The sequence below is a fragment of the Elaeis guineensis genome, chromosome 11 (assembly GCF_000442705.2).
Source record: "Elaeis guineensis isolate ETL-2024a chromosome 11, EG11, whole genome shotgun sequence".
NCBI classification, from domain to species: domain Eukaryota; kingdom Viridiplantae; phylum Streptophyta; class Magnoliopsida; order Arecales; family Arecaceae; genus Elaeis; species Elaeis guineensis.
The window spans coordinates 102,703,716-102,719,410 of NC_026003.2; the positions used below are offsets into that span (position 1 = coordinate 102,703,716).

Below are 15,695 nucleotides of genomic sequence, written 5' to 3' on the forward strand. Positions count from 1 at the left end.
GCCCTTACACAAAATAACCCAACGCATATGACCACATGGTAAATCATTAAAATGTAAAAACTAAAGATTTCTGCACCTAACTTTCAGATTATATTGATGCAGTGCTGGTTTCGACAATTCCAAGTTATTATCATTTCAAACATGCTCTATTTTCTTTTCTTTCTAATTTAATCTTCTAGACATGTTTTAAAGGTTTAATACCGGCACTGCCCAAGTAAAAATTTACGTGGAGAAACTTTTAATACACCTATGTGCAACAATCGTTGATATAAAAATCATACTTACCAGAATGCATGAACAAATAGAGAACATGCCTTCAAAGCCAATACCACCTTTTGCAATGTTGGCATCTTCCTTCACTTGCATTAAACCATTACCTTCTGGCAACAATAGAAATCTAAAACCTTTGGCCTTTTTTTCCAATACAAAACTAATTTAAATTCAAGACTCATCCCTTTCACTTATCCATACAACTTCGACGAAACTGCACATCATGGGCAATGAGGACATTCATGACTTAAAGTAACCAACTCATAGTTTTTCATTGACATGGAAGAGCTGCACTCACTATGACACCACATATATATAATGCCTTATCTTGCGCTTGGATGGTGACCCTTCTTTTGATTAAGGTTGCTCTTCTTTTCTATATGTTGGGGAAGTTGTCCAACTTATCAAGCAGAGAGAGGTACAAATTAAGTTGGTAAGGCCATGTCTGCACAGATTGATTGGACTGAATAGCTTCCTCGCTGTGGAAGGAAACATGAACCGATGCCATCACCGAAGAGGAGAAAATTATGTCTGGAAAATTACATATCAATCGTTTTGTAGGGAAACAGTATTTGGATATGACTGCCAAGGTGATCAGTAGGCATCTTTCCACCTAGTGATCAGGTGACAAATGAAGATCATCTTTAGCCATGTTGAGTGACCATAATTTATTTTATTTTCTTCTACGTTTATTTATTTATTTTTTGTACAAGGTGAAAAAGCTTTCAGTTTTGAAAGTTTCCATGCATGTTGCAAAATAATTCCTTGATGTTATGTTCGATCCCTACTTGTATAATTGAGCAATGCACACTCATGTCATTATCATTCTACTTACATGCCTATAAATACTTGCAAAATAAACCACTTTAGATTGCTGTGACTTCGTAATTGTAGAACGGGTAGGTCTCCTTCTCCTCTACTTTTTAAAAACCATTTTCAATAGACTAATTCAGCAATGCTCCCTGACATCATTATCACCCTCTCTTCATGCCTACAGATGCTTGGAGGCAAAATTATTCTGCATAGCACCGCGCGGATGAGTTATGTGATTGGTTAAATAACGTTGGATCTTCCATCCAAACCATGCAGAGATTACACAGGAGCTGCTTTATTCCCTGCGCTCCTAACATGGTTAAAAAAGACTCCTTGTGGTAGTGTCCAACATTATAACATCTCCTACTACATCTGATAGTATATCTTCTTGAGAAGTCTCCTTCCACAATTATGTGATGAATACCCAAAACTATTGCAACTTAACAATTATGTGATTCTCCTTGCTGCTAGAGCCAATAACTTCTACTGAATTCGCATAGGAATTTGCTTTGAAAGGCTGTTATTAGATCTCCTCTGCGATCCTTAATTACATATCCAATTCCTGATCCGCCATTTGGAAACAAAATTGCAGCAAAATTCCATTTACATACAGGTTCATGAGGAGCATCGCAAACATTTATCAAAGGATTTAGATACTCCACTTGCATCTTGTGCCCTTTAAAAATCCTCTAACATAGAGCATTGCCTTTTTCTCCATTGAAACTAGATCCTCAATACTTGCTTATCAGTAACTTCACTTCTTATGTCTCCGAGATAAAAACCAAGATTTACCATACCAATTGGTATTGTATCAAACCGGACATTACCGTATCATATAGGTACACACTCACATATCATACTAATATTCGATGCATTTTATCATCTCATACCGTATACTAACATTGTAATAAAATGATGTTGGTATAGGATCTGATATCAAGATGGCGAATCTTGTAAAAAGCAATCATCACGTGATCACAAACATGAGATGACATAGCTCATCATTTGAACACTAAGCCTCAAGATAAAAAAACTAAAATCAATTGAACGCTCACAAGATAAAACCTCTGTTACCAAATGAGGAACTATTCCATTCATTGTGGTCTTAATGAAGTCTTGCATTGAATTTCAGGAATCAATTTCAACTGCTGTAAAAAATTCTGGCCATCATCTGCCTATTCATCAAGTATAGAAACAGAATATCCTCAGTTGTAACTATTGGACCAGAACAGACCAGAACAGAATTCTGGATCGGAACCCAATACCAATCGTTTGTTTTATGATCGGTACCCACATGATCATAATATTCCTCTTATCTTAGGAATAATATATCTCTATAGTTGTAACTGGAAAACAGAATACTTCTACGGTTATAACTCCATAAACTTGAACACCTTATATATACTGTTATTAAAAATGATAATGCAATGCAGTCTTTCACAAAAGATATCTTTCTTTTAGGGTTGTTAAACCTATTAAAAATATCTTCATCATTGACAATTAACCATTCCAACACATTGATCTGGGAGCAAGAGCTATATATTGGAACAAGCATCAAATAAACCTGCATCTAAGACATGCAAGGAAACATCTGAAGATCCAACTTTTTTCAAAGTTGACTTTGCAGCATAAAGCAGAATTCATTCGACAGGTGTGGGCAAAACAACAACACCAATGCTAATTAACCTTGAATTCATAGGTCAGAGTTGAACCCCTACACTTATCCAATACACTGGGAAGATAAGATCCCTTGGCTCAAATATAAAATCCTTCTCATCAAAAGATAATCAGGCACTGATGAATATATTCTAAAGAACATCTACTCCCATCATTCATTCTTTACCTTGTGCCAAGTCTTATGATGACTCAAAAAAAAGGACCTTACACCTAATTTTCTTGAACAAACAACAGCATTGTTGGTGGCACATCACTCATACAGTAGGGCATCTAGTGGGGCCACCTCTCGTCTGTCTGGTATTGTAGGAATTGCAACCAGGGCACTTGTGAGCCACAATGTGGAAGTGGACATTGGACCTCATTCCACAATCATTGCAAAGGATCCACACCTGAAAAAATACAAATGAACAGAAAAATTTAGAACCCATTGGCAGTACCTTTTTATCCAATTTACGTTCATTTTTATGAAAACTAATTATTTTGATTGTTCTTACCATTTTGTTCTGGTACATTTCAGGCATTGGTGTCGAAGCAATCTGTAATTTGTTGGAAGGAAATTTGAGTACTAGTTCAGCAAGAATGGCTAATAATTAGTGAGAAAATCATAGTACAAATAACTTAGACTACCTCTTGATCAAGTTTTTTCCACACACCAGACATGTCACAAACTGATCTCGAGCAAACAGGGCATGAGAATCTGCAACATAATAAATCATGAATATCCTAACCATTACAAGTCATGAGAATTTATCAACATGAATATAATAATTTACTATGTTTTTTCCGGATGAGAAGCTATCAGCTCAATACATTCTTCCTTTTCACTTACTGAAAATGCAGCCTCATCTCCTTCAGGCATGCCAGATGTATTGTGTGACCACATGGCAATACACTGATGTCCTTGGTTGACTCAAAGAGATACTGATTACACCGAGAGCGAACATCAAATTTGTGGAATATTAGTAATAGATGACTCACATAATAATTAACTGATCAAGTAAGCCTACCTCAAAGCAAACAGGGCAGTTATGATGCATTGCTCCTTCCACACAATGGTGTGAATCCTTCAGCATCATACTATAACAACATCCTGAAATGGATCTCACAAGCCGTAAAATGTAAATTTACTCATACCAGAGATGGAAGAAAACCACTTACAAAGAATAATTGCAGGAAAAAAATATACCACATCGATAGCAGTGGAAAAAGTTCTTCTCGCCCCCAGTTCTGTTAAAACAAATAAACATAAAGAAGAGTGTGAGGACCAACCAAATCACATGAGTAAACAAGACAAAGGATTCAGAATAATGATATTCAATGATGCTTGAGAAAATCCAAACCTGCAGATCCCACATCCATCACAATGGTACTGGTTCTTAGAAACCTTGAAAAAGAAACCAAGCTTGTCAATTACAAGTTGATCAACACAAAAATTTTCATCTATTATAAGACAGAACAAAAGGGATGTCAATAATGTGTATTCTGACATTGTCATCGAAGAACTTGCACTTGGCACAACAGTATTTTCCCATGCAAACCCCACAGTTTGAGCAATATTGTTGAACCTGATCATCAGAAACACCAAAAAAACAAATAAGTTTGGATCCAGCATCATTTTTCACAACCTCAGAATTGTGAGCAAAGAGGGACAAGATAAAGTGGTCCAGAGTTTGATCTTAAAACTTACATCTTGCTCTGTGTCACAGAGGGAGCAGATAACCTGAGACAACACAAAGCAAAAGAATCAATGCAAGGAATCATTCGTTATCTTGAAAGATAATGATTCCATCATTACTAAAGAACTAAGAAAACTAAATGAGGAGATAAACAATTTAGAGCATAAGGAAGATGTGGGGTCCCTCCAAAAGGGTAGAGTCTTATCCAAAACAATCACCTTTTCAACAAAATCACAATGTCCAAAACAAAACCCAGAATTAAAGAGACCAAGTTCTCTCAACAGCACAAAAATTTCAAAAAAGAAAAGGTACAAATGGAAGGAAAAGAAAGAGAACCCCAAGGAAAAGGTCAGCGAATTGAGTATGGACAAAAGTAGTGTACAATAACAAAGATGTGTAGCAATAAAAGTTAAAAGCGCAACCCATCCACAAACTAGCATCTTTTCTTAAAAGAAATGAAAAGATCTCTAAAATTTCACAACATATTCCTGACAATGAAACAGATCTTTTTTTGTCAAAACTATCAACGAGAAGTCCTTATGTAACACTAATAAGAAGGAAAAAATGGAAAACTGGGAATGGGCAAAACAGTGTACAACTACAAGCATATCTATGAAAGCATTAAAAGCCCAACCTTTTTCACTTCGTGTCGAGGAATCTCGTGCCGTTCCCGTAGGTCAATTTCCAGGGAATTCTGATCAAATTCATTAGATAAAAATGAGATTAATTTCATTTTCACGCAAGAAAAATGTAACCTTTTCAGAACGCAATCTCGTATAAAAAACAGAGAAAAGGAAAGCAATCAAGAATGTCACCTTCACTTCGTTGTGGCAATGCCTGCAGTCAAAGATCTCGCCACAGCAGGGCGCCCTTATCTTGCATCTCCTCCTATAATGGGAGCACCTAATGCAATCAAATAACGCCATCGCAATCAAAATCAAAGCCCAAATTTCCAATATAAAATTTGAAAAAAAAAAAACCAAGTTCGATTTTTTTTTTTTTTGGTCTCAACTTTGAAGGGCTTTCAAACAGTAATATGTAAATAATACCATACCCATGCTGCCCAGACGCCAAGTCCACCTCGTTCAATGCCATTTCCAAGCGATCTCTGGAATCCGGATCGCAGCAGAACAGCCTCTTCCGCCAAAAAGATCTTCTTTTATCTCCTCTTAAGATCTGAACACTCCCTAATTCATCTAATTACCTAAAACAACCCAGAAATTAAACCCCAAATATTACAAAAAAAAGATTTTTTATGGAAAACTCATCTACAAATCGATCGAAGGAGAAAAGCAAAAACATTTTTTTCCCTTTCACCTCTCAATCCATCTCTATCCTCCCGCCATCAATTCTCACCTCTCGTCGCCCACCGACGACGAGATACCCTTCTCCCCGATCGTTAAGGAGAGCCATAGAGGCCGGAGAGAGAGAAAAAGAGAGAGACGGAAGGGTTGGCACTTGGCAGAGACTTGATATATGGCTTCCTCTCCGCCCTTCCCCAGAACCACACGTCATCACCCGGATACACGAATGTAAAGCATGGTTCCGGAGGGAAAGGAGAGCAAGCATAGCGGTACGGTAACGTTACCGGTGTCCGAGGCGGTGAGGAGAGCGCAAGGGGCCAGGGGAGAGGCAGAGGGCGGGCGGCCATGGGAATGACGGAAAGTGGCGCGGGGACGGAGATCTACAAGGAGGGGGAGGGGTGGGTGTCGTGGGGCGCGAAGTCACGTGACGCCACGTCAGCGCAGTGTCGGTCAAAAACTGTGGGCTGCCCGTCTGTTGGGTCCGCCAATGGTTGCCGTAGCTGGTTTTGGGAGGGGATGCAGTGGTTCGTGGGGTGGAGGTGATGCGGGTAATATCCAGATCTATTTTTATACCTAAATCAATTTATATAGGGGTAAAAATTTAAAAATTTGATTAATATTTATATTTATATTTATAAAAAAATATGAATATCGTTATGTATAGATACCGTGATCTGTGTCCGAATATCCATATTTATTTATAATTCTATATAAAATTATATAATATTTATTATTTTTAAAAAATATACAATCATAAAAATATATATTAATTTAATTTAATATTTTTAATCAAATTTTAATTTATATTTATAATAATATTTATATTTTAATATTTAAATTATATTTATATTTAGTTAAAATAAATATAAATATAAATTTTATATTTAAATAATATTTATAATTATATTTATATATATCTGATAAAAAATATGAATATGAATATGCTGATATCCAAACAGTAATTCAGTTTCAAATTTAGTAATGGACAAATGGAGGGATCAACATCGGGTCCCCAACACATTAGATACACGTTGGAAGGAGCGAGGTCGATTGGTCAGCTACGGCTTCGTGGGCGAGCGAGGTTGGATGGTGACAGGTCACCAATCGTTATCTTTTTTTTTTTTTTTGGGTAAAGAATCAATCGTTATCTTTGGAGAAGGGTTTTTGTTGACGAGGCTTTTTACGGGCAATAATTGGGATGACTTGGGGACCATGGTCCGTGCTTGATGAGCAAAGTTTGCATCATGCTTTCAAAATTCAGTACTTAATTAAGTGGAACTGAGCTTGTTTTAGCGGGAGCGCAGGTACGAGCTTCGTTCCCAATCCTCCTACGCTATTGTTGGCGAATACTTTGCTCTTCAGATATTTATCATATAATTAATAATTAGTTAAAAATTTTTATATAGTATTGGATGTATAAAAATAATTTTTTTTATATCCGATCATATTAAAAAAATTATATTTAAATAATAAATTAATATTCATTCAAAATTTTAAGAGCAATTCATATTTTCAACTACCTATATAAATAATTTTAATTATAAAAATATAATAATATCAAACATTAATAATATAATTTAATGTGAAGAAGTATTTTTTTAGATAGCATAACAAAACTCATTTAAGAAGCTGAGTTGGCAACACTTCAATACTCCTTCACAGAGTATTGTTATATATATATATATATATATATATATATATATATATATATATATATATATGATGGTGATTAGACGATAGACTTATCATAGAGAATAAATATTAGGAAGGTCTATGGCTGATTTTTTTAATTTATTTTTTTAATATTTTATTTGATTATCATAGATATATTTATTTATATTTAGTTTAATTAATACAACCATTTTACCAAAAAAAAACTCTATCAATACTTTGGAAGAATTATATTTTATTAAAATATTAATACCTCGATATATCTGAAAATAATTTTTGCATATTTGGTTGACCATAAAAAATGAAATTATACTGGTTAAGTATTTATTTTTTTTGAAAAATTATATAAAATTTTTGTTATACTCTTAATAAAAGAAAAAAATTTATTCATTCTATCTTTTTTTTTTAAACATTATCCTAATTTTTAATCCAATTTTTTCACATTCTATATTAATTTTAATTTTTTATAAAATATGAGAATCTTATTTTCATGGAATAGCTACATTTTCATCCTCTTTTGTATATTACAAACTCTCGTTGAACATTAGGTATTTCTCCATTGTTTTCTTTAAATATATTTTCGTTCCTTCCCTCCTTGCGAACCAAATGAATCTTAACATCCCATCAAATGAGGTGAACATAACTTAAATTCCCCATCTCCATCTCTCAAGAGTCAAGCCGAAAGGAAAATGCCATTTGACACGGAGATTAAAGTTTTTTGGATCCACATAATGCTGGCATGTCTAGTGATGACTCAACCCATACTCTGTCCATTTTATTGACTTTTTACTAATAGCGTCAATGGTCTCGTGTCATAAGGCGCAATCAAGCCTTCTTTTCTTTCTTTTTTTGATATTTAATATTTTCTTCCGACATTAATGCTTATTGAGTCATCTATCATCTGTTTTTTTTTAATAGAAAAAGAGAGATTAGGAGGAGGCAGTTTGGCATAGCTACCTCCTCTAGATATGACTATAAGATCCTAATTCCATTGGAAAATATTCGATTCGGAGGATAATTTTAGGAAGGGATCCTCCTCCCCACCATATGGCCGAATCCAACGGATGAGTACATCACCCCAACATCAATGAGATCTGGTAGATCAGAACCCGCTTCTAATACCTATATCTGACCATCAGGATCAACTCTCTTCCAGTCATTCGTGTCTTGGCATTTAATTTATCATCTGTTTAATGTGGATTATATATTAGATGATTGAATATCCAGATCCATATCGAAAAAAACTTCTGCTAAAAAAAGAAATGGATAGCATTGTAATTGGAGAGCCTGATTAGGATAACCTTGTGAGAGAGGATCCAAACTCATATCATCTAATAATTCAAATACATTATGCAGCTGAAACTAGAGGAGTTTTCCAATTCCCATTATTTGATTCTTCTATACTCCTTTGAGCTAACTCATGTTCATATGGCAGCAAATAATGCTGCAGATAGGATGATGAGTTATTTAATTAACTAGCTTATAATCCTATACTATGCATAAAATATAATTTTTTTAAAAAATATTTTATTTTATTTATCTATTCTATTATATCTATTCTATATATATCTCAAAAATAATTAAAATCATAAAAAAATGATACTATAATCTACTAAACGTGGAACTTCCTATTGTGAAATTTGGATCGGATCTCAATTTTTCTAGATAAATACATATGGAAATCGAAAGAGTAAAAATTCAAAACCCTATATTAAGGGATACGCTAAGGAGAAGCTGGTCGGCCTTCGGGCTCCCATAAGGGGTCGGCCTTCGGGCTCCCATAGCTAGCACTAAGAGCAGACAGAGCAGAGTGACACTGGGAGGGGGAGAAAAAGAGAATAAGAAAGAGAGACAGAGGGCATACCTGGTGCAGTTGGTTGTCTTCCACCATCTGTTGTTAGTCATCTTTTGTCAGCGCTATGGAGAAAGAGGAAGAGCTTGCTGTTGGAATTTCTATAGGTGCAAGTGCATGTAGATTTCAAAATTTTTCTAAATCCAAAATGCAACGAAAAAATCAGATTAAAATACTTTTAATTTAAGTATGCATTCATCATATGAAAGCACCTACAGATCTAGTTCATATGCTGAAATCAACGTAAACTGACTTTAGGAATAACAAATGAAAGCCTGTAATCAATTCACATACTTGAATCACTTTCTCTTTGCTTCAAATCTGTAACTAGGGTTGAATCTAATTCAATCTCTGGATCTGGGTCTGGATAGATTCTGAATCAGCAGCATAAGCATCCTGCCTCTATGGGTATCTACATGATCAATCTCAATTATTTTCTCTTGGATCCTGCTTGCCTAAACCAAAGTCTAAATAGGCTTGAACCAAATTTAGTTCGAAACAGAACCCCTTTGATGATCCTTTTAATCTTTCTTTCTTGATTCTTGAAGAAATCAAGAACCTTTTTGATCTTTCAACTAATCAGGAAGAACAACAATCAAGAAATGGTTGTAACTAACTCTCAACAAATTTGAGAGCAAAGAGAATAAGAATCAAAGCAAGTGGCGCCAACTAATTGACACCACTCCGTATGTGCTGCCCACCCTCTTTTTGGCACTAAGGAAGGACGCCAAGAGAGAGAAGAGGCATAGGCTAGAGAGAGAAAGAGGAGGGAGGCGTGGCCCAGTGAAGGATGGCGGCAAGGTAGGAGGAAGAAAGATTGATTCTCAACTAAAGGGCTAGGGCCCTTTATATAGATAACTTAAGGATGTCCTAGTCAAATTAGGATCTCTCACTCTAATCATATTAGAATTTCTAGCCATAATATAGTTGGACCAAATAAATAGAGCGCCACACATTACACACCCTACTCTAGACGTCCCATCATATGAGATCCTATTGAATGCACAAATCAGCCCACATGGTTCCATAAATTCTCTTTAAAAGTTCTTAACTAAGAAACTCTTTCTTGATTTAAACTAAGCCATAAATTAATTATCTAACAATTAGATCTCATTGAATCAAATTCAATTAGATTTAAATCAAATATAGGAATTGGTTAAAACTCATCATATAAGTAAACCAACTACAAAAAAAATTGGATTCACCCAAGTATTAACAAGGTTAATATGAACCCAATTGGACTTCTCTAAATCCATATAAATTGGTGCTTCATAAGCTTAATTATAATTAATTCAGATTTTCTCTCTTTATATGTGATCTCATAGGTTCAATTCTGTCTGGTAGTAAGAAATACCATGATCTCCATCATAGGTATCACTGAAACCCTTTTCAATGGGTTGAAATAGTTTCGCTCCAACTCGACATGAATCATGGATCCAAAATGATCCTATTGAGCTCTTACAATTCATCAGTGATATCTAGTAATATATAATGGCGACCCAACAGAATCAAAATAGAATCTTTAGATGTAGTTAATATATGATATAATTTTTCTATCGTGAGTCCCAACTAAATGGCAGGTCATGAAAAAATCATCAAACATCATTATCAGTCATATGATAGATGTGATCAGCTCAAGTTCAATAGTGATTCCAAATGAAAAGTCTTTTTCATTAATCACATTGCTATAGCTATAGACTTGTGGACTCAGCTTCTCAAATCTCATAGGACTACTCTCTATTAAGATCGATAGATCTCATTTAGATGCATACGTTGCTTGCACAGCTCAATCAATTGAAGCCAATATTTACTACAAAAACTCATAATCAAGTTAATGTTTATGTGTAGTCAAACAATAGCAGTCTTACTGTGAGCAACTATGACATCGCAAGTCAAAAGATCAGTCACACAACTACAGCATCAAGATGATCACTAACGATCTAATAGAACTTTAGGTGATCTCTCATATGATCACGCTCAGTACTAGTTGTTCTCTAACAACTACCCACACTTTTCGTTCCGTGTCTTTACACTGTAGATTAGAGACTCATCTACTCTGAAGGAAACGAACCATGCATTGATCTATCTAGAAGGATCACCATCCCCATGAATATCTTATGACTGAAAGTAATTTAAAAATCGATCATACATATCTCTAATTCTTAATATTTGAGAATATGTATCGTAATATCAATTTTAAGGATGATTCAAAGATACATAACACTTAAATGAAAAAGAACTTATACTTTATTGATTAAATCAATAGTTTAAGTATAAATTTATGTCATAGAATAATAATGTGTCATCCAACAATTGACTTTTAGGACATACATCTAACTATCTCCTACTTAGACTAAAGCCAATTGGCCATTAATCTAAACCCCATCTTCTCAAGATGAGCTTCCATTTTAGGCTGGTTCAACTGCTTTGTCAGTGGGTCTGTCACGTTATCCACAGAGTATACTTTTCGCACTTCGACATATTGCTTCTTAAGGTAGTCACATATAATATGAAATCACTGTTTAATATGCTTTGATTTTTGATGAGATCGAGGCTCCTTAGCAAATGCTATGGCTCCATTATTATTACAGTACAACGATATGATATCTGATGTTATTTCATCAAGTTCTGTGATAAATTTTTTAAACCAGAAGCCTTCTTTTGCAACATCCGAAGTGACGACATACTCAGCCTCTATGGTCGAATCTATGATGATGCTCTGCTTAGAACACTTTCAGCTGACTGCATCACTATTGCATACGAACACATATCCCGATATAGACTTTCTTTTATCTGGATCTGACATGAAGCCCAAATCTGTATAACCCTCAATCCGTAATTCAGGTGCTCCTCCAAAGATCAAGAATAAATTCTTAGTCCTTCGTAAGTACTTAAGAATATTTTTCACAGCTATCCAGTGCTCTTCATCTGGATTCGACTGATACCTGCTCATGATACTCATAGCAAGGATAATATCAGTTCGAGTACATAGCATGATGTACATAAGGCTCCCAATTATCGAAGCATAAAGGATCCTACTCATGTGTTCGATCTTCTCAGAAGTGTTAGGACACATCATCTTGGAGAGTCGAATACTATACCTAAGGAGTAGCAAACCTCTTTTAAAATTTTTCATGCTGAATCGCTTCAGCACCTTTTCTCTGTATAGTTTTTGTGACAGGCCAAGTATCCTTCTAGATCTATCTCTACAGACCTTTATTCCAAGGATATAAGATGCTTCTCATAGGTCTTTCATGGAGAATTTCTTAGACAATCAAGTCTTGACCGAAGTCAGCATGAGAATATCTTTTCCAATAAGGAGGATGTCATCGACGTACAGTAGGAGGAAGACAAGCACGCTCTCATTGATCCTTTTGTAAATACAAGGTTCCTCTTTATTTTTTATGAAACTAAATGATTTGACTGCATCATTGAAGTAAAGATTTCAGCTCCGAGAAGCCTGCTTTAGTCTATAGATGGATCTTTGCAGCTTGCAGACTCGTTGATCACTATCACCAGATGTAAAACTCAGAGGCTGCTCCATATAGATATCTTCCTTAAGATATCTATTCAAAAAAGTAGTTTTCACATCCATCTGTCAGATTTTAAAATCATGGTAGACTACAACAATAAGCAATGTGCGGATAGATTTCAGCATGGCTACAGATAAAAAAGTATCATGATAGTCAATGCCTTCTCACTGACTATAATCCTTCACCATCAGTATTGCCTTATAGGTCTTTACCTTACCATCGGTATCTATTTTTCTTTCATGGATCCATTTACACCCAATAAAAATAATTTTCTTCAATGGATCCACTAAGGTCCATACTTGGTTCAAATGCATTGAGTCAATTTTTGACTTTATTGCATCTAACTATTTTTTGAAATCGATGTCAGACATCATCTTGTCAAAAATATCAGGATCATCATCATGACCCTCATCTCCCACAAGAAATGCTTCCTCTACACCATCTTTCAGCATACCTATGCATCTTTCAGGAGGATGGGGATTCTACTTGTCTACAAGATGGAGGTGGAACATTAACTACTAGCTCATTATAGATGGATTCTTGAGGATCTATAGCTCGTTGCTCTTGAGAGATATTCTCGTCAAGCTCAATTAACTTCCCACTATCACTGTCCTGGATAAATTATTTTTTTAAGAATGTGGCATTGCGACACAATCACATTATGATCATGTGAAAAGTAAAAGCAGTACCCAATGAATTTTTTGGGATACTCTATAAATCGAGCTACAACTGATCTATCCTCTAATTTGTTGGCTTTCTGTCTCTTGACATAGGCTGGACATCTCCAAGTCTTAATGTAACTCAGACTCGACTTCTTACCATGCTATATCTCATATGGTGTGGTAAGAACAGACTTAGAAAGAATCTTATTTAAAATATGCATCGTAGTAAGTAAGACATATCTCCAAATAAATAAGGATAAATCAGTAAAGCTTATTATGGATCGGATCATGTCTAATAGGGTCTTATTTCTCCTTTCGAATGCTCTATTGAGTTGAGGTATGCCGGGAGGAGTCTATTGAGAGACTATGCCATTCTTCTTAAGATATCTCAAAAATTTAACACTCAGATATTTCCTTCCTCAATCGGATCACAGGACTTTTATGGGTTTACCTGTTTGCTTTTCTACCTCATGCCTGAATTCTCTGAATCTTTCAAAAGCTTCAAAGTTGTGTTTCATGAAAAATACATATATATACCATGACAGATCATCAATAAAGATAATGAAGTAGCTTTAACCATCTCTGATCTGCATATCAAATGGGCCATACACATCAGTGTGTACCAGAACTAGTAACTTAGTAGCCCTTTCTCTTTATCCCACAAAGGGTAACCTAGTCATTTTTCTTCGAAGGCATGATTCACAGGTTAGAATCGACTTAGATTTAACTAAGTCAAGGATCCCATCCTTTTTCAATCTGTTTATCCTATCCTCTCCAATATGACTAAGCCTATGGTGCCACAAGTACTTATAGTTAAACTCATCTCTGGATCTTTTTTGGCTTACGGTATTTACTACTTGCTCATTTAAGTTCACATTAGCATCAACATGCAAGTGATAAAGACTGTCAATCAAAAGATCAGATACAATCAATTTATTTCATAAATAAATAAAATAAAAAGTTTTATTAAATTGAAAAATAAATCCATCCTATGCTAGTACAGAGATCGAAATCAAATTTCAACTAGCTACAAAAATAAAATAAGAGTCTTTTAAATATAATCTAAAGCCTGACGGTAATCGAAGAGGTTAGGTTCTAACGACTTCTGTAGCAATCTTTGCTCTATTACCGATCCAAAGGGTCATGTCACCTTCTCTCAACCTCCTATTTCCTATTAGATCCTGCATTGAAGTACATATATGAGCACTAGAATCAGAGTCCAATATCCAACTAGAAGTAGAAGAAATTGTTAGGTTAGATTCTATTATGAGCATACCTTCAGAAGGTTGATCATCCTTTTTTATCTTTAAGCTCTCCAGGTAAGACGGACAGTTTCTCCTCCAATGACCATCGGAGTTGCAATGAAAATACTTTTCTTTCTCTATAGCTTTCTTCGGAGTATCTTTCTTTGATTTGTTGTCCTTCTTCTGCTTCTTTGTAGGCTTATTCTTTTTCTTCCTTTGAGACTTTCTCTTGAAAGGTGTCCGCTCAACAGCAAGAATAGAGCCTCTTAAACTTTTCAAAGTACTCTCAGCAGTGATCAGTATATTGATCAATTCAGGTAAGTTGCAGTCCAATTTATTCATATAGTTATTTACGATAAATTATCCAAATAAACTGATCAGAGATTGGAGGATCAAATCTACCTTTAGCTCCCTCTGCATATTTAGCCCGAGCTTCTCAAGCGCCTTTAGGTCCTTGATCATAGTCATACAGTGATCGTGGACTGACTGCTCCTCATGTATCTTCATATTAAACAATCGTTTAGATAATTTAAAGCATGTGGTCCTGCTCTGCTCACCGTACAACTCTTGTAGTTGAGTGATCATGGCACGGGCAGTGGGCATGTGCTCATGCTGACTCTGTAACTCATTTAACGTCGAAGCCAGCACATAGCACTTCACCCTAAGATCATCATCTGTCCATTTGTCCAGAGCAGCTCTTTGCTCTGTTGTAAGAATGGGCTGGGGCATCCTGATCAAGTACATACTCAATCTTTTCAGATGTCAGAACTATTCTGAGGTTTTTGAGCCAGTCCTTATAATTTATACCGATCAGTCGATTGGTTTCGAAGATGCAGGCTAGTGGGTTAGAGGCTGACATTGTTTATTTATGAGAGTAGAGATTTTAGTTAGATATTTATATTTAAAATTATATTTGCTCTAGAGACTTTTAAATGCAAGTAGACTTCTACTATTTTTTCAGATTTTGATACTCTTCGGATGAAAAATAAAAAT

General features: G+C 35.2%; 1 protein-coding gene across 2 annotated transcripts; it reads right to left on the reverse strand.

Moving 5' to 3' along the window:
- Positions 1 to 2,737: 2,737 nt before the first annotated feature.
- LOC105053631 (E3 ubiquitin-protein ligase RZFP34) lies at positions 2,738 to 6,159 on the reverse strand. Of its 2 annotated transcripts, none has more exons than XM_010934878.4 (13): positions 6,025 to 6,159; positions 5,491 to 5,640; positions 5,252 to 5,339; positions 5,071 to 5,130; positions 4,448 to 4,480; positions 4,248 to 4,325; positions 4,101 to 4,144; positions 3,947 to 3,987; positions 3,768 to 3,850; positions 3,590 to 3,681; positions 3,388 to 3,457; positions 3,255 to 3,296; positions 2,738 to 3,149 (listed from the first exon to the last, which is right to left on the reverse strand). In XM_010934878.4, exons 2-13 carry the CDS (start codon positions 5,529 to 5,531, stop codon positions 3,015 to 3,017), a joined length of 807 nt encoding a protein of 268 aa, XP_010933180.1. In that variant the 5' UTR covers positions 5,532 to 5,640; positions 6,025 to 6,159; the 3' UTR covers positions 2,738 to 3,014. The 2 variants fall into 2 exon arrangements, with proteins under 2 accessions (XP_010933180.1, XP_029123011.1); XM_029267178.2 differs by having other exon boundaries at positions 5,754 to 6,073.
- Positions 6,160 to 15,695: the final 9,536 nt, after the last annotated feature.